Source organism: Capricornis sumatraensis, chromosome 19, assembly GCF_032405125.1.
Source record: "Capricornis sumatraensis isolate serow.1 chromosome 19, serow.2, whole genome shotgun sequence".
NCBI lineage: Eukaryota > Metazoa > Chordata > Mammalia > Artiodactyla > Bovidae > Capricornis > Capricornis sumatraensis.
Genome location: NC_091087.1, coordinates 67,143,299 through 67,162,500, shown reverse-complemented (window position 1 = coordinate 67,162,500; position 19,202 = coordinate 67,143,299). Strand labels below are relative to the sequence as shown.

The 19,202-nt window shown below is 52.7% G+C and overlaps 1 protein-coding gene across 2 annotated transcripts in view; it reads left to right on the top strand.

The window, feature by feature from the left end:
• SYNE3 (spectrin repeat containing nuclear envelope family member 3) overlaps positions 1 to 15,339 on the top strand; it is a 59,766-nt gene extending 44,427 nt beyond the window's left edge. For both annotated transcript variants that reach the window (XM_068991408.1, XM_068991407.1), the window contains exon 17: positions 15,092 to 15,339. In XM_068991408.1, coding sequence (XP_068847509.1) covers positions 15,092 to 15,292 — 201 coding nt within the window. In that variant the 3' untranslated portion in view covers positions 15,293 to 15,339. The remainder of the gene's footprint in view (positions 1 to 15,091) is intronic.
• The last annotated feature ends 3,863 nt before the right edge of the window (positions 15,340 to 19,202 follow it).

Sequence of the window (19,202 nt, the reverse complement as noted above, 5' to 3'; positions counted from 1 at the left end):
AGGGCGTCTGGAGGGTTGGTGGGCCTGGGATGCTGGGGCAGGACCCCTGGGCTTTCTGGAAGGTTCCATGAGAAATGCTCCTGGGGACTCAGTTCTGGGCTGCCCTGCGGTGGCCCCGGGGGTCCTTGTTCTGCAGGACGCACAGCGTGTACTCAGCTGAGACGGGACGCGGGGGTATGAGCAAGGACACGGTTAGTGATTATGCTGTGACAGCAGGCGTAAATCGGGCCAGTCCACGGAGACCTGGGCCACTCCAGGACATTGGACCTTGCAGCCACCTGAGTAGTGGACGAGCATCTGGGGTCCATGGGGGCTGAAAGAAGGAAGGGGGCTGTGCCAGTCATGCTCGACCAGCCAGCGTCTCCACTGCCAGCCTCTGAGAAGTGCTCAGAGCCTCTCTCTGAGGGCTTGCTGGCCAGAGCCATGTCAGTAAAAAGAGCCATACTTACAGGAATAATGAGGAATAATGATTGTTACTATAAACGCTACGTGTTGACCATCCACTCTGTGCCAGGAACTGTACCAGATCGTGCCTAGGGCGTTTCACGTCACCGTCCCCCAGACATCCGACAGACATCATTACCACCATGCTAGGCATGAATGAAGCAAGGAATGACAAGATTGCAGTGACGTGTTCGCTGGAGTCACACGGCTCCTGAGTGGTCTCTGCCTCAGACTCTAAGCCCACCCTTGCCCTTCCGCACCGTGCCTTGGAGAAGGCATCCCTGGGCCTGGTGGCCCTCCCCACCTGTGGAACGGTCCAGTGTACACTGGCGTCCCTGGTGCCACCGTTTCTGAGAGCAGGCTTGCTTTGGAGGAGCTCTGGTTTGGAATTGTATTTGAGTGCTTTTGGACGCGCGGGGTCTCGGTTGCTGTGTGCAGGCTTTCTCTAGTTGCAGCAGGCGGGGGCTGCTCTCGAGTTGCGGTCGTGGGCTTCTCACTGCAGTGGCGTCTCTTGTTCCGGATGGACTCTAGGCTCCTGGGCTTCAGGGGTCACAGCGCGTAGGCTCCGTAGTTGGGGTGCACGGGCTTAGTTGCTCTGCAGCACATGGGATCTTCCCGGACAAGGAATGGGACCCATGTCCCCTGCATTGTCAGGCCGATTCTTATCCCCTGGACTACCAGGGAAGGCCTCTGAGAGTGAGCTTGTTGTCCTGCGGAGCACTGGCTCGTGATGACATAAGCCTCTGGCATGCTTTGCTCCCGAGAGCCCCGGGGCCTCGACTTCTCTCTGGCTGTGGAGTCTGTGTTCCCAGGGGCTCTGCCCACCCAGGTGTCTTGGTCTCCAGCTGGTGTTCGTGTCTCCATCTGCAGTATAGTGTGTGTCCCCAGGACTGGACGGGGCAGTCACCAGACCAGTGCTGTGCTCTGGGCCTGGCGTCCAAGTTTTGTGGCCTTGGGCAAGTTGCTTTGACTCTGGAGACTTTCGTTCCCCATCTGTAAAATGGAACTATCAACGCTGGCTTTATTGACGTCATGAACGAATTTTGAAGATCATGTGAACTGTTGTTCTTTCTTGAGAGGAGAGCCTGAAGCCCTAAATTAGTTTCCCCTAATTTAGAAGAACAAAGGGCTTCTCGTGAAGTAGGGGAGTGCATCAGGAAGGCTGGGTCACCACACAGCCCAGCCTGTGACTCCTGGTGGCACCTGAGAGCCCAGGGCCAGATGTCCAGGCTGCCTCCAGCTCCTGCCCTTTAAGCCCCACTCGGGTTGGGAGCCCCCGTCTAAGTAGCTCCCAGGCCAGAGTTCAAGGGGAGTCATTTCTGGGTCCCCTGGTGTTTGTGAGTGGGGGCTTGCTTGGCTGGCTGACACCAGCCCTTCAGGGCAGGCTCCTGTCCCTGGCAGCCTGTCACCGGGTTCGTATGGACACAGCTCCATGTTCATTGGCTGTCTCCTCAGTCAGTGACTCTTCAGTCACTGATTCACTTCACAGATGTTTACTGAGCTCTGACTTTGTACCAAGCACTGATGCAAGTACCTGGGATAGATTACCAGAGCAAAGGCCTGCCAGGGTAGGCTTTGCATGCTAGCGGGATGGGCGGGGTGGAGAGGGGAATGGGAGAAAGGCTCTCCCCGCAGCTGGCGTTGCCCAGCACAATAGCACGTTTCTGGCCAGGGAATGTCCAAGTATAGCAGTGGCTTGCGGTCTTGACAGCTACAGGTGTGTTTGTTTTTTTAAAATAATTTTATTTATTTATTTTTGGCTGTGCTAGGTCTTCATTGGAGAAGGCAATGGCACCCCACTCCAGCACTCTTGCCTGGAAAATCCCATGGACAGAGGAGCCTGGTGGGCTGCAGTCCGTGGGGTCGCTACTAGTCGGACATGACTGAGCGACTTCACTTTCACTTTTCACTTTCATGCATTGGAGAAGGAAATGGCAACCCACTCCAGTGTTCTTGCCTGGAGAATCCCAGGGACGGGGGAGCCTGGTGGGCTGCCGTCCATGGGGTCGCACAGAGTTGGACACGACTGAAGCGACTTAGCAGCAGCAGCAGCAGCAGCAGGTCTTCATTATGTGCAGACCACTCTCTAGTTAGTTGCTGCGCGCAGGCTTCTCATGGCAGGGCTTTCCCTGCTGCAGAGTACAGGCGCTAGGGCACACGGGCTTCAGCAGCTCTGGCTCGTGGACTCCAGAGCGCAGGCTCAGTAGTCGTGGTGCATGGGCTTAGTTGCCCAGCGGCACATGGGGTCTAGGAATCGAACCTGGGTATCCTGCGCTGGCAGGCGGATTCTTTTATCCCTGGACCACCTGGGAAGCCGCAGACGCAGGGTTGATCTTATCTGTAGCTGGCAGGTGTTGGACTCCTTTTCGTGGGATATGCAAATCAGGCAGGCTCTAAATGGCCCCTAAATCTGCTTATTCGGCTACATTTAAAATCAAATGGATGTGTGAAAGTTTCGAGTTTGGTGCTGGCTGGCTTTTGAGCTCTTGGGTCTCAGCTCCCTGTGAAGAAGCAAGCAACCCCAGAGGCCAATATTCAGAGGCCATCTGGGGCCCCTTTATATCACAGCTTGTTTAAGCACAGATTTCTGGGTTCCACCCCCAGAGTTTCTGGTGCGTTAGGTCTGGGGTGCCCCGAGGATCTGCGTTTCCAGCAAGGTCCTAGGTGATGCTGCTGCTGCTCCCCTGGGGACCAGACTTGGAGACCCGTTGCTTTATGCCCTCGATTTGCATCCGGGATCCACCATTAGTGTGTGTTCCCCTTTGCAAGGCTCTTAACCATGGTCTTACAATAAGTGAAATGCGGGTCCTCAGAACTAAGAGTTCTTATAAACCAGAAGTTTCTGAATTGCTTCGTAAATGAGGACCTGGATGCTGGCAGACAATGTCCTGCTTCTCTTTCAGACGGAAGCCGGCTAACGCCACTTCTGGGAGTGGAGATACATGGGGATGGGGGCGGAATCCTTCCCTTGGTGCGGTTCTCATGTTGTTTGCCGGGTGGGGTGTGCATACGCGTGTGTGAAGGCATGTACACATGTGCAGGTGTGCACAGACGCACGCAGGTCTGACAGGTAGAAACTAGACACTGTCTTCTGGGCTTGTAATCTTGCCAACTTAAAAACATTTCGTGTATTATTTTTAGTCCAAAGGGAAGGGGAAAAAAAAAAACCCTACTCCAAAGCTAATTATTTATGAGCCGTTGGCCCTCCACACTTTTTTTTTCTCTCTACGCCTCAAGCCACTGAAAGCTCCAGCTACGTCAGTGGCTTCAGCCCGCTTGTTTATATAAACAGAATAATTAAGATTTATTAAACTTGCAGCTGCCTACACACTTGCCAGCTTCATGCCACCGGATATGTCTGCCTGCAGCTTTCAGACACATGAAAGGTCAGTTGCTTTTTGAGTTGTGATTGGGCTGTGAGTCAACTGAATTCGTGCCTTGGTGCAGGGGAGCGGTCCTACCTGAGTCAGCCTTCGAGCTGAGGAGCGGATTCGCCAGTGTTTGCGTTTACCGGGGTGAACTAGACAGGGTCACAGGCCCGTGCGCAGGCGTGGAGAGCGGATGCCAGTATGCATGCCATGCTGTGGACCCTGGGAGGCGGGTCCAGATGGGGAGAGACTACAGAGCGACGTTTTAGTCACTGGCCCATATTTCACAGATTTTAAGACTTACAGTTTTTCACGTTTTCACGTCTTTGGAGTTGCCGTTGTTAGTCACTCAGTCGTGTCCGACTCTTCGCGACCCCGTGGACTGTAGCCTGCCAGGCTCCTCTGTCCATGGGATTCTCCAGGCAAGAGTACTGGAGTGGGTCAGGGGACGTTCCTGACCTAGGGAGCAAACTGGGTCTTCCGCATTGCCTGTGGGTTCTTTACCATCTGAGCCACCAGGGAAGCCTTTCCTATTATGGTCCAGTAAGGACTGGAATTTGCTTTCCTCTGCCACCCAGAACACTTTACACCTAAGGTTTCTTTAAATTAAAATCTCTTCTTGAGGGTTGGATTTTAGAGGGTTTTTTTGGCTGTGCCATGCAGCATGTGGAATCTCAGTTCCCCAACCAGAGATGGAACCCCGACCCCTGCAATGGCAGCGGGGAGTCTTAACCACTGGACCACCAGGGACGTCCCGCGGTTGTGTTTTGTTTTGCTTTCCTTTGGACCACACCAACTGTACCAATTTAGACGACCCAGCTCTGGGAGCTCTGGCCTCCGGTTCAAGTTCTCAGGGCAAAGTTTTGTTTCTCACCCTCTCCGGGTGCCAGGATAAGACCTAGGATTTCCTTGTTTCCCATTTCAGCGTGGGGGAGATTAGCCCTCGGTTTCCCTGGCCCTGAAGGTGCAGCCCTGCGGTGCCCCCTCCTTATGTGGGGTCTCCAATCAGATGTTGCATCTTCACTGTTGGGTTTTTTCTTCCTTCAGTTCAATTCAGTCAGTTCAGTCACTCAGTCGTTTCTGACTCTTTGCGACCCCATGAATCGCAGCATGACAGGCCTCCCTGTCCATCACCAACTCCAGGAGTTCACTCAAACTCACGTCCATTGAGTCGGTGATGCCATCCAGCCATCTCATCCTCTGTCGTCCCCTTGTCCTCCCGCCCCCAGTCCCTCCCAACATCAGGGTCTTTTCCAGTGAGTCAACTCTTTGCATGAGGTCGCCAAAGTACTGGAGTTTCAGCTTTAGCATCATTCCTTCCAAAGAACACCCAGGACTGATCTCCTTTAGGATGGACTGGTTGGATCTCCTTGCAGTCCAAGGGACTCTCAAGAGTCTTTTCCAACACCACAGTTCAAAAGCATCAGTTCTTCGGCGCTCAGCTTTCTTTACAGTCCAACTCTCACATCCATACATGACCACTGGAAAAACAATAGCCTTGACTTAGTGGTGTATAAAATAATAGTGCTCCTCACAATGAGCCTGGTAGAGCCAGATGGACTATTGTATTACCGCATCTAGGAAAGCAAGCACCAGGGCTTTCCTTGTTAGGCAATAACTTTCTCTCACAATAGCTGCAGTGTTGTTGTTTTTTAAAAAATATATTTATTTATGCTAGAGAAAACTCTTGAGAGCCCTTGGACAGCAAGGAGATCAAACCAGTCAATCCTAAAGGAAGTCAACCCTGAATATTCATTGGAAGGACTGATGCTGAAGCTGCAGCTCCAATACTTTGGCCACCTCATGCAAAGAGCTGACTCATTAGAAAAGACCCTGATGCTGGGAAAGATTGAAGGTGGGCAGGAGAAAGGGATGACAGAGGATGAGATGGTTGGATGGCATCACTGACTCAACGGATATGAGTTTGAGCAAGCTCCGGGAGATAGTGAAGGGCAGGGAAGCCTGGTGTGCTGCAGTCCCTGGGGTCACAAAGAGTTGGACACAACATAGTGACTGAACAACAACAATTTATTTATGTCTCTTTTGGGTGTCAGTTGTAGTGTACAGTTGAGGTGCTCAAGCTCCGTAGTTGGGGTGCCCAGGCTTATTAGTTGCCCCATGGCATGTGGGATCTTAGTTTCCTGACCAGGGATTGAACCCAAATCCCCTGCATTGGAAGGTGGATTCTTAACCACTGGACCACTAGGGAAGTCCCTATTATGCTGTTTTAAAAATCAGCATTATTGGGACTTCCCTTGTGGTCCAGTGGCTAAGACTCTACACTCCCAGTGCAGAGGTTTGGTCCCTGGTCAGGGAACTAGGTTCCCCATGGTGCAACTAAGATCTGGTGCAGCCAAATAAATTAAAAAATTAAAGGAAAGAATCATCATTATTAACTGGAGTTCCTAGTTGACATTAGGGTGCACTTTTTGGGTTGCGTATCCTACGAGTTTTGACAAGTGCGTAGTGACATTGCAGACGAGTGTCACCACCTTACCCTCCTCCCCAGCGCTTCCTCTTTACCCCTCTGCCCTCCCCCAGAGTCCCTAGCAACCACTGATCTTGTTACTTCTTTCATTCAGCAATATGCACTTGAGTTTCCTCCGTGTCTTTTTGCGGCTAATATTTCATTTCCTTTTACCACGGAATAACATCCCTCTGTGGGGATGTACCATTCACAGTCCAGGATCCAGTCTGGGATCACACATTACATTCAGTCATCACACTTCTTTAGTTTCCTCTCCTGGGACCAGTTCTTGGTTTTTCTTGACTTTGACCTTCTTGAGTACAGGCCAGATATTTTATAGAATGTCCCTCAGGTTTTGGGTTTCTGGGGTGTTTCCTTGTTGTGAGTTTCTGGAAAGAATGTTCTAGAAGTGATGCTGTGTTCTTAGTGCATCTTATTGGGAGAGTGCAATTTCGATATACCCACCTCAGGACTGCAGATGCTAACTTGGATCACGTGACTAAGGCGGTAGCTGCAGGCATTTCTCACCTGTGAAGCTGCTCTCATTTCTTTTGTAATTAATGAGTCCTAACTGCTCAGCGACCCTGGAAATACAACACCTCTTTCTTACACGGTCGCATCCTCCAGCTTCCCCAGGGCCTCTTTCCCTCCCATGACTCACTCTTTCCCTGATGGTTCCTTCCTGCCAGCTTTGGTCCCCGAGTCCAGACCTCTCACACTCTGATCCATTTCTTGTCCAGGTCCCTCCTTCCAGCTTCAGTCCCAAGGCCCAAGGCCCGTCACTGACCTTAGTTCTGTCCTAGACACAGAAGAACCTGGATGGTGCATGGATGTCAGATGAGGAAAGATGAGGGGAAGGAAAGGCAGGGAAGGGAGCTTGTGTCCATATATCTCCTGCTGAGTGGGGCTCCATTTTCGCTTGAGTAATGACAAGAGGACCCCTCACTCCAGTTGTTTCACCCAGAGGTTCTTCTCATTGATTAACCAAACTGCCTCCAAAAGGCCAGCTCAGATGGTCTCACCGCCATCTGGTCAAAAACCAATTCATGCGTGCAAACTCAGTTGCAACCCCATGGACTATAGCCTACCAAGCTCCTTTGTCAATGTCCATGGGATTTTCCTAGGCAGGAATACTAGAGTGGGTTGCTGTTTCCACCTCCAGGGGATCGTCCTGACGATCACCCTGCACCCAAATCTTCTGCATCTTCTGCATTGGCAAGCAGATTCTATGTCATTGCACTTCCTGGGACTCCCCAAAACCAAGCCAGGGGGCTGGAATAACACAGTTCTGTGGCCTGAGCAGAACTGCCCCGGGGAGGAAACAATGTTAACTCAGCCCCACCCAGCCACTACCATTCTGTCCCTGGGTGGGAGCTCTCCTCAGCCTCTGAGCACTCCTGGGAAGTGAGTGTGGGCTCTAACTCAGTGCTTCGGCACCAAGAACATAGTGAAGAAGATATTCAAAGTGTGCGGGCGGAGCCCAGCCTGGGGTGTGTGATGCCCTCAGACTCCCTGGAGCATCAGGGAGATGCCCCTTCTGGGTTCTAGAGGAAACCCAGAGAGGGGAAGCCAGCCAGCTTGTGGCTCTGCATCAGTGAGAGGGACCTTGAGGGACTGAGCTCTTTGCTAAGTGAGAGTTAGTGATGGCCACTGGTGGGGCCCATCTTGAATTGCCAGAGAAAAGCTGGCCCCTGCCCATCACCTTGAGCTCTTGGCACTGGTCTGGAGGCATCTTTGAGCTGGAGAATGAGGCCCAACCAGCTCCCGGGAAAGACCCTGAAAGCCCAAGTAGTGATGCCACGTGACTTTCACACTCGGGGCCCCAGGTCAGGGTGAAACCAGCTTCAACGGTGGCCCAGGGGGACTTTGGTCATAGTTGCTGCTATTTTAAGAATTCATTCATTCATGCATTTCTGTCTTTGCTGGATCTGTGTTGCTTTGCGTGGGTTTTCTCTAGTTGCAGCAGGCGAGGGCTACTGTTCGTTGTGGGGCATGGCTTTCTCACTGCAGGGGCTTCTCTTGTTGCGGAGCACAGGCTCTAGAGCGTGGGCTCAGTAGTCGTGGTGCATGAGCTTAGCTGCCCCACAGCATGTTGGCTCTTCCTGGATTAGGGATCAAACCTGTGTTCCCTGCATTGGCAGGTAGGCGCCTAACCACTGGACCACCAGGGAAGTCCTTGCTGCTGTTTCTTATGAGAAGTGCCATGTAGGGTGGTAGAAGGAGACATGCTGATGATTTGAGCCTGTCCCTGTGACCTTGGGCTGCTTATTTCCCGTGGACTCAGTTTCTTCCTCTGAGAAATGGGCACAGGGTACCTCCAGACCTGGGCAGCAGCTCAGGAAACCCGCGAGCGTGGAAGTGAGCTGACTGTGGGGCCGGAGCATGCTTGGGGTTGTTCATTAACGTGTGGAGTCCACGTTCTGGGTGAGCCATCGGGATGGTGCGGACAGTTCACAGACAGGTCAGAGAGCGTGTGCCTGGTCACATCATGGCACCAAAGGAGGAGCAGACAGTCAGATGCCCAGGAAGGGAAAGAGCCTTTTATTTCATTAATTGAGCAGATGTTTACTGAACATTACTGTGGATACAGCAGTGAATCAAACTAGTGTAGACCCTGCTCCAAGGAGTGAAGGGGAACACAGACTTTGAAATAAGTAACCCAAAGGAAAGGTGTTGATCCATGAGGATAAGTAAGGGGCTTTTTTTGGTTTAGAGGCAGGGAAGTTCCCTCTGAGGAAGCGACTCACAAATTGAGATTAGAATAAACAGTAGGAGTGAACTAGATGCATTGGAGAAAGAAAGGAGATGGGTCTTCCAGCGGAAAGTATAAGCTTTGCAAAGGCCCTGTGGTCAGAGGCCTTTAAGGGACCGAGAGCAGGTGTTTAGGGAGAGCAGTGTTTTTCTCTCTGATGGGGCCGAGGAGGCTGATGGTATCTGGTCCTTGGAACCTGGGTGCAGGGGAAGCTTAGGGGGCTTGTAGAAGCCACCCGTCTGCCCTGGGTCCCATCAGTCGGAGGAGGAAAGGAATGAGTATTTGCCGAGCACCAGCTATGCGTGTGAGAGTAGCCTGTGCTCCCTCGTTTATCCTTGTGATTCTGGTAGGCAGGTGTCAGGCTCCCTTTGCCTCAGTAGAAGGCTCTGAGGCTCAGAGAGGCTGAGTGACTTGTCCTAGGTCACACAGCTAGGAAGTGACAGGGCCAGGGTTAGAACCCAGGACTCCAAATCATTTCTTTCCCCCACTTCCTTTTTCATCAATGGCAGAAGATTCAATCACCCTTACTGTGGTAAATTCTTCCTGCCAGGATTCCTCAAAACTCTAGAGCCCCAGGTTCATGGGATATATTAAAGGACTCAAGCATTTAATCACCCTCTGTAATATGACCTGTTCCCTCCCCACCACCACATGCTGTCGACCCTCTACTTCCACTGCCTAAGTGGTGGGAAATGTCCTGAGGAAGCCCCTTCTCTCTTTGTTTTGTTGTGGTTCAGCTGCTCAGTCGTGTCCGTCTCTTTGTGACCCCCTGGACTGCAGCATGTCAGGCTTCCCTGTCTTTCACCATCTCCTGGAGTTTGCTCAAACTCATGTCCATTGAATCGGTGATGTCATCCAACCATCTCACGCTCTGTCTTCAATCTTTCTCCTCCCGCCTTCAATCTTTCCCAGCACCAGGGTCTTTTCCAATGAGTTGGCTCGTCGCATCAGGTGGCCAAAGTATTGCAGCCTCAGCATCAGTCTTTCCAGTGAATATTCAGGGCTGATTTCCTTTATTTATCTTTGGCTGCGTCGGGTCTTAGTTGCAGCCTGCAGGATCCTTTGTTGGAGCACGTGGGCTTCTCTCTAGTTGTGGCCCGCGGGCTCCAGAGCACACGGGCTCAGCCGCTGCAGCACATGGGCTTGGTTGTGTGTGAGATCCTAGTTCCCTGACCAGCGATTGAACCACATCCCGCTGTCTTAGAAGGTAGATTCTAACCACTGGGTCTCCAGGGAAGTTTCGGCCCCTTCTCTCTGTGGATAGTTGTGATACAGAATACACATAGTACTTTCTATGGGGAAACTCAGGCACAGAGAATCTCCCAGATCTGAGAAGAGCTGAGATTGTCGATTTCTTCGTTGGCTTCTTAGACAGTGGTTCATGCCTGTTTATGTGTGTGTGTGTGCACGCACATATGTGTTTTCTAAGTATGTGATAATACTATTAAAACGTGCCTTCTATTTTAGAGGGGTTTTTAGAATCCAGGTCCCTCAAAGTGAGATGTGAGATCTAAGTGAACAGACAGTTGGCGGGCAGCAGGAGTCCTTGAAAAAGACCACTCCGTGTCAGCACTTGTAAATGCAAGAGAACTTTGGACTTCAAAGAGATTTGCCCCAGAGGATTGTGGCCAAGGCACAACTCCTCACTTACATAAGCAGAGTAGCAGCTCTGAGCATGGCGAGGCGAACAGAAATAGGACCCTTAGACACAGATCTCCACTGACTGCTAAGTCACTTCAGTCGTGTCTGACTCTTTGTGACCCCGTGGGCTGTAGCCTGCCAGGCTCCTCTCTGTCCCTGGGATTCTCCAGGCAAGAATACTGGATTGGGTTGCCATTTCCTTCTCCAGGGAATCTTTCCAACCCAGGGATTGAACCCATGTCTCTTACATCTCCTGCGTTGGCAGGTGGGTTCTTTACCATTAGGACCACCTGGGAAGTCCACCTCTACTGGGGAGACCATTAATTACAGGTTTTCAATTGTATTGTGAACCTAGGTTAGTGTGTACCTGCATCTCACCCTCTTTCGCTCTCCTGGGTGGGTCAGAGATTTGGAGTCGGGCAGAGTCAGCATGAAGTGTCAAGCCGTCAAGTTAGAGCACTCGTAGACTGAGGCATCAGTAGGTGAGCCCCGTCGGGGGGAGGGTCAAGCGCACTTGGCAGCCAGGTCTGACCCCGCCTGGCAGCTATGGGAAAGTCTGTCTCCTCTGTGGATATCATTCAACTGTTTAAACGACGTATTACACACACACATAGACACACACTCCTGAAGTCACTGCTGAGATAAACCCAGCCAGGAGTGCTTCTCCATTGTGTGGGTTATAGGAAGTCTGTTTTTTACAAAATCAGTGCCTGGGATCTTTGGTGAGTGAGAACACCCGAAGCTGGAGGCATAGGGTCAAGTGTGATCAACCTGGAGGAGATAGCTGGGACAGGAGAGTGGGTGAGATCATTCAGGCATGAGGGAGAGAGACGGAAGTGCTCAGGTCAGAACATCCCAGGAACACCTGCGTATTTCCTATTACCATCATGCCCACCACCACCACCACCACCAGAATCACCATCACTATCATCAGCATCGTTCTCATCAGCATCATCACCATCACTGATATCACGTGCCATCATCACCCTCCCCGTCACTGCCGTCACCTCCTCACCGCTATCAACATCCTCATACTCATCCTCCTCATGAGCAACATCAGTACCATTATTATCACTAGACTCGGTACCCTGGAAAATGACTCTTTGGTTCCTCTTGGAGCTAGTAGATATATTCTATGATAATAGTACTAGTCATAAGATTATACATACTTTTTAATTGGTGTATAATTATACTTTGCGTCCTTGCCAAAACCTGGAAAATAGAGGTACGTGTTTAGTCCCCATTTTGCAGAGAAGGAAGCTGAGGCTCAGAGAAGTTCCTGACTTGCCCAAAGGCACATAGCTATTGTGGGACAGTGCACTGGAGCCTAGATGGCCGAGTTCCTGAGAGCTGGGCCCCTGCCCTGCACCATGCTGTTCCTTGACGGTGGGGCCTCCACTTTATTGAGTGGCCAGCTGTTGGCCCTGCATGCCCATGAAGCTGCAACTCAGCCAGTCCCTTGAGAATTTGGGTAATATCCTTTGGCTGCTCTCATGGATATTTGTGCAAAGAAGCCCGTTAGGTATTTGGACATGTGCGGGTGTTGATGAGGAGGATGGCCATGAGGAGCAAGGAGAGGGAGGAAAAGAAGATGAAAGAGGGAGAGGAAGAGAAGATGAAGAAAGTGGTGATGGAAAATCCGACGATGAGCCTGGTGGCAACGACGGTGCTGGTGGTGGTGGTGGTGATGGTGCCGATCGTAATGATGAGCCTGGCGGTGCTGGTGGTGGTGATGGTGATGGAGCCGATCGTAATGGTGAGCCTGGCGGTGCTGGTGGTCGTCAGGGTGATGGTGCCGATAGTAATGGTGAGCCTGGCGGTGCTGGTGGTGGTGATGGTGATGGTGCTGATAGTAATGGTGAGCCTGGCGGTGCTGGTGGTGGTGGTGGTGATGGAGCCGATCGTAATGGTGAGCCTGGCGGTGCTGGTGGTGGTGATGGTGATGGTGATGGAGCTGATAGTAATGGTGAGCCTGGCGGTGCTGGTGGTGGTGGTGGTGATGGAGCTGATCGTAATGGTGAGCCTGGCGGTGCTGGTGGTGGTGATGGTGATGGTGCCGATAGTAATGGTGAGCCTGGCGGTGCTGGTGGTGGTGATGGTGATGGTGCTGATCGTAATGGTGAGCCTGGCGGTGCTGGTGGTGGTGGTGGTGATGGAGCTGATCGTAATGATGAGCCTGGCGGTGCTGGTGGTGGTGGTGATGGAGCTGATCGTAACGGTGAGCCTGGCGGTGCTGGTGGTGGTGGTGATGGTGCCGATCGTAATGGTGAGCCTGGCGGTGCTGGTGGTGGTGGTGGTGATGGAGCTGATCGTAATGATGAGCCTGGCGGTGCTGGTGGTGGTGGTGATGGAGCTGATCGTAATGGTGAGCCTGGCGGTGCTGGTGGTGGTGGTGATGGAGCTGATCGTAATGGTGAGCCTGGCGGTGCTGGTGGTGGTGGTGGTGATGGTGCCGATCGTAACGGTGAGCCTGGCGGTGCTGGTGGTGGTGGTGATGGTGCTGATCGTAACGGTGAGCCTGGCGGTGCTGGTGGTGGTGATGGTGATGGAGCTGACCGTAACGGTGAGCCTGGCGGTGCTGGTGGTGGTGGTGGTGATGGTGCTGATCGTAACGGTGAGCCTGGCGGTGCTGGTGGTGGTGGTGGTGATGGTGCTGATCGTAATGGTGAGCCTGGCGGTGCTGGTGGTGGTGATGGTGATGGTGCCGATCGTAATGGTGAGCCTGGCGGTGCTGGTGGTGGTGGTGGTGATGGTGCTGACCGTAACGGTGAGCCTGGCGGTGCTGGTGGTGATGGTGATGGTGCTGATAGTAATGATGAGCCTGGCGGTGCTGGTGGTGGTGATGGTGATGGTGCCGATCGTAATGATGAGCCTGGCGGTGCTGGTGGTGGTGGTGGTGATGGTGCTGACCGTAATGATGAGCCTGGCGGTGCTGGTGGTGGTGGTGGTGATGGTGCCGACCGTAATGGTGAGCCTGGCGGTGCTGGTGGTGGTGATGGTGATGGTGCTGATAGTAATGGTGAGCCTGGCGGTGCTGGTGGTGGTGATGGTGATGGTGCTGATAGTAATGGTGAGCCTGGCGGTGCTGGTGGTGGTGGTGGTGATGGTGCTGACCGTAATGGTGAGCCTGGCGGTGCTGGTGGTGGTGATGGTGATGGTGCTGATAGTAATGGTGAGCCTGGCGGTGCTGGTGGTGGTGATGGTGATGGTGCTGACTGTAACGGTGAGCCTGGCGGTGCTGGTGGTGGTGGTGGTGATGGTGCTGACCGTAACGGTGAGCCTGGCGGTGCTGGTGGTGGTGATGGTGATGGTGCCGATCGTAATGGTGAGCCTGGCGGTGCTGGTGGTGGTGGTGGTGATGGTGCTGACCGTAATGGTGAGCCTGGCGGTGCTGGTGGTGGTGGTGATGGTGCTGACCGTAATGGTGAGCCTGGCGGTGCTGGTGGTGGTGATGGTGATGGTGCCGATCGTAATGGTGAGCCTGGCGGTGCTGGTGGTGGTGATGGTGATGGTGCTGACCGTAACGGTGAGCCTGGCGGTGCTGGTGGTGGTCAGGGTGATGGTGCTGACCGTAACGATGAGCCTGGCGGTGCTGGTGGTGACCGTGACTTAGATAGTGGCAATAATTTTTGTGTTTTTTTATTGTTATTTTTTCGAACTTTTGTGTTAAGAGCTGACTTTTGCCCCCTTGAATGTGTCTTGTGTAACAGATGAGGGGTCAGCCTCCTTTCACCAGCAACCCCTTTTTCCTGGGAAGAGGGGGGCTCTGCACGGGGCACATGGTGAGCTCAGAGGGACACTGGCTATCTGAGGCCAACTGGGGCCCTGCAGGGCTGCTGTATGGTCTTGCCTGGGAGGGATTCTGACATAGAGGTCTTTAGTCGTAACCCCGCAGATGATAGCTTCACCTTATTGGCCAAACACATACAGCAAAGATGGTGACTATAGTAATGATGCATAATAATAATGGCAGCAGCTTTGAGTCCCTACCATGTGCCAGGCTCGGTTTCATTGAATCCTCACCACAACTCTGTCAGGTAGGTACCATTATTCCTCCTGTTTATAGAGGAGAAATCTGAAGTTTAGTGAGGTTGAATGACCTTCTTCAGATTCACACCCAGGATTCTTATAAACCAGGCAAAGACTAATGTGACAACGGAGAAAGCCTGTAACTCTTTTATCCTCTTCCTCTCTTGCCTTGAGTGGTTTGAGAAAACTAGAGAGCTTTGTTTCTGGGAGAACGGATATTAGCCCCACTTCACAGATGGGAACACTGAGGCCGGGTGCAGTTGGAGAGTCAGTCCGGAGCCAGTGAGGCTCCTCATGTCGCCTGGGGGCCTTCCCCTCCCCTTGCCCCCCGTGCCAAGCCCCGAGCCCCCAGCCCCGAGCCCGCTCACGTCTTCCACTCTGGTTTTGCAGGCCGCGCGGTGGCGAGGGCTCGGCTCTCTCTGCCGGAAGGTGTGCCGTGTGGCGCTCCCCCTGCAGCTGCTGCTCCTGCTCTTCCTGCTGCTGCTCTTCCTGCTCCCGGTCGGGGAAGAGAACCGCAGCTGCTTCCTGGCCAACAACTTCGCCCGCTCCCTCACGCTCATGCTCCGCTACGACGGCCCTCCGCCCACCTAGCCCTCTTCCCCAACCGGGGGCACTCAGGGGATGCTCTTCTCCAAACTTCCAGCCGCCCCAACCTCCTCTGGAGGATGCTGGGGGACCTGGAAACAGGCAGGCCAGAGCCCGCTGGGCTGCATCCATGTAAATACTATATCGATATTCTCAGAACAAAATTACGTTTTTATACAGCGTTGTCTCAGTCTATTTATACTAAATGTGTACTACGTGTGACTTAGGGGATAATGCATAGCCATTTTTTTAATATGCTCTGTATGTAAATGCTCAGTATGTATCATTTCACATATGACCTCTATTTGTCATTGGGAAAATTCCCAACAGTGTTTTTGTCCAGTGGGATCTTGTAACATTTTGGCCTTGGTCTGCAGTCAGCCCTGGAAAGCAGGGACAAGAACGTGTCGCTTGTATGGCCATCTCCTATCCAGAAACCAGGCCCCACGTCCAGATGTTCGTGAAGAGGACTCTGAGCCGTCGACACAGAAGAACAGCGCTGGCGCTCACTCAGAGCCCAGTGACTCTCGGTCTAGGCACAGTCAGAACAGCCGTGCTCATCTAGACTTCAGAGTGACCGCAGACTAGATGCTGTGGGTGAGAAGCAGAAAAAGGGCTGATTCTGGGCTGGCCCAGACGCAGCAGTGAAAAACGGCAAGTGACAGAGTGAAATTAGCGGAGGAAACCAAGGAGCGCACCCAGAGCCAAGAAAAGCACAGCAGGGGGGCCTCGGGGAGCGTGAATAGCCCAGACAGTGAGGAAGGTCCATGGTCTGAGTCTTCAGGGAGTGGTTAGGTCGCGCTGCCCATGTTCTCTGCTCTGCTTGGGAATAAAATGAAGAAGGAGCCTGTTGTTAAGATTCCCACGTGGGAAGATAAGCACGCTGTCTGTAGTGCCCAGGTGCCTGACAGTGCCGGAAAGATGTGTTACCTCCGTCGCGCCGAGGCTGAGTTCTTCATCATCTACGGCTCTGGCTGAAGGGACAGAGGGCAGCATCTGTCCAAGACAGAGAGGAGGGGTCATCCGCAGAGCTCAGCCAGCCTGGAGGGCTCTCTCCTTCTCCCAGAAGGGACTTTGGAGAAAGCTGGGTCCTCTGGGCCACGAATGTCCCACACAGGTCCCCACAAGGGACCCAGGGTCCAGGTGCCCCAAACCAGGCCCTCTCTGCAAGAGCTTGGCAGTTGGGCCCATGAGCCACCTGGGCCTTGAGGCTGGAAATATTGAATTGGCCGAAAAGTTCATTCGGGTTGTCTGTACCATCTAATGGAAAAACCCGAACGAACTTTTGGGCCAACCCAATACATCCCTTCCTCCCCTGGGGAATTCTGGAATGGTTCCTAAGTGTTTCATCACTGGATCCTATTTTCCCCAAATCAACACTAAAGTTTCCTTTTTTAAAAAATGCTTAGTGCCCACTCTTCACCGATTGATTTTGTCTGTTCAGCTATGCATCAGAGACCAAGAGGGTCCTCAGGCCTTTGAAATCAGTGTCACAGACCCAGAAAGGCCTTTAAACAGAGGGGAAGCTGAAGACCCCAGAGGGTCCAGGCCCCCAGCACTGTGCCCCCCTCCCCCACACTGCCCTCTGGGCCTCGCAGGCCCAGCCTGCTCAGGGCTCTCGGCCCAGTGACTCAGGCTCCCTGTAACTGGGAAGAGCTGGACACTTACGGTGCAGGAACGTAGGGTCGCAGAGAGGAGACCTCCAGGCCGACGTAGAAAGTGAGCTTTCCTCCAGATATTCAGAGACCAAGCCACAAGGCCATTCTCCACAGGTGGCGGCTTTCCTGGAAAATCTGGGGCTGCGTGAACCAAGACCTCAGGCCCAGGCGGCTGAGCCCAGATGCTCACTGGGTTGAGTCGGTCCAGCCTGAGAAGGTCAGCGCTGTGGCAGGACCTTTGAACATCTCCAGGCAGGCGGAGGCCCAGAGAGGGGAAGTAACTTACCCAGAGTCACAGCGGTGGCGGCTAAGGCCAGAGCCGATCCCTGTCGCTGCTGCCTCTGGGTGGTACCCGACTCGCTGTCGTGCCCCACCAAATCTGTGATTTCAAACAGGCTTGAGTGACATGAATTCAGTTGGGTCACGTGTCCTACGTGTCAGGGAGGGAGAATCTGTAATGTGTGGGCTCGCGGGAGGAAATGAACGTATATTTTTTAAACTTTGATACCATAGAGCTTGTTTGCGTAACTTTTTTTTTTAAAGAGAATTGATATTTTCATTACTTTCATATAAAGACAGTTGTGATATGATATAACCATTGTGTACTGGTGCTTCTCAAGTGTCATCTCTTTTGCTTAAAAGTAGGTGCAGATAATTATGTATTTTATGACGTTCTAGCTTCCTGAGGACCGACCTCGAAGAGCTTTCACGTGCCTTTTGAGAAGGGTGTCGCGGTGGGACCTTCGTGCGTTTATTTTTGTCTGTCCCCTGGAGGGTGAGAGGTGGTAAGACGTGTCAGGTTCACTGCCCAGCCCAGTGGTGTGTGTCTGTGTGTCTGTGTGTGGTGTGTGTGTGCGCACGCGTGCAGTGTGTGTAAGACAAGAGACAGGGAGAGAAGAAGGGAGAAAGAGAGAAAGAGGGAGAGAGAGAGAGAGACAAAATGATGGAGAGAGATGGGGGGAGAGAGACGAGGAAGATGAAGAAGTGGGGAGGGAAGGGGAGGGGAAGGAAGACAGAAACAGAGCGGAGCCTGATGAAAGCTGCCCTCCTTAGCTGTCTCTCTATCCCCTGAGGCGGGGCTCCCTGCCCCCAGGGTGGCCTTATCTGGGCGGTGCAGGTGGGGTGGGGAGGGGTCCCTGCCTGCTCTATGAATCTATGGCTTCCCTGAGGGTCTATTATCTGCGTGTCCCACTAGGGGCAGCACAGTGACCTCCAGCAAGCCTCTCGCATCCCTGGCCCAGTCAGGACTGCAGCCTAATTCCTTCTCTCGTGGGAACTCAGCTACTGGAGTCGGGGCTCCGCCTGTTCCTCTCACTCCAGTAGGATTGTCACCCGTCTGGGTCCACAACAGAGGAGAGGGGATGAAGTTGTGGGCGGTGGGCGCAGGATCAGCATGAAATACATGGCATCTACCCCCATGGCTGCATCCACGGCAGACATCAATAATCGACCACCCCAGAGACCTCAAAGGACTTCACAGTCCTTCCCAAAACCAGTCCAGGCAGCTGCTGCCACTCACTCACATTTGTCATGTGAGAAAAACCCATTTGACATCCTTGTACCCGATCCTAGTCCCCTCAGAAAACTCTAAATTCTGGCCTCCTTTTTAATTTTAAAATTAGCGTGTCCCCAATCACTTCCCTTTAGTCTAGCCCCTAGGGGAGACAAACTAACCCCAGAAGGCAGGTAATGGGCTGAATTATCACTCAGGACTTTTCAGAAAAGGAGATGGAGTAGGAAATGCTAAATTGCCAGTGTTTGTATAGACTGTCTTGGTCCAACTTTTTGCCCATTTTACAGATGAGAAAACTGAGGTCCTGACAGCTCCTCCTCACCCAGTGAATTCAGAGAATTCGTTCAGGAGGTGGGGGTAGATCTCTGCACCCACTGGGTGGCAGAGTGACCCTGCCCAGTGCTGAGCAAGGTGGAGCTGGAGCTCTGGTGTTAAGAGCTTGTGACCTTCGGTGAGTCACCTGCCACCTCCCAGCAGCCCCTGGTAAAAAGGGAAATTAACCCTGGAACATCCCATCCCTACTTGAAATGTTAGATATTCTGGGAAGATGATGGTGGGCTTCTGTCTTGAGGCAGAATCTCTAGAGTCAGCCACAAATGTCAAAACCTCCTCTTCTACCAACTTGGACTTAAATCAGGGGATATTGCTCGTCCTTCATCCTGATAAGTCAAGAGGTGGGCAGCTGTTGGCATCATTTCCTCACTTCAGGGGTGTCGGAAACAAGGTTCTGTGGCTCTCTTTTCTT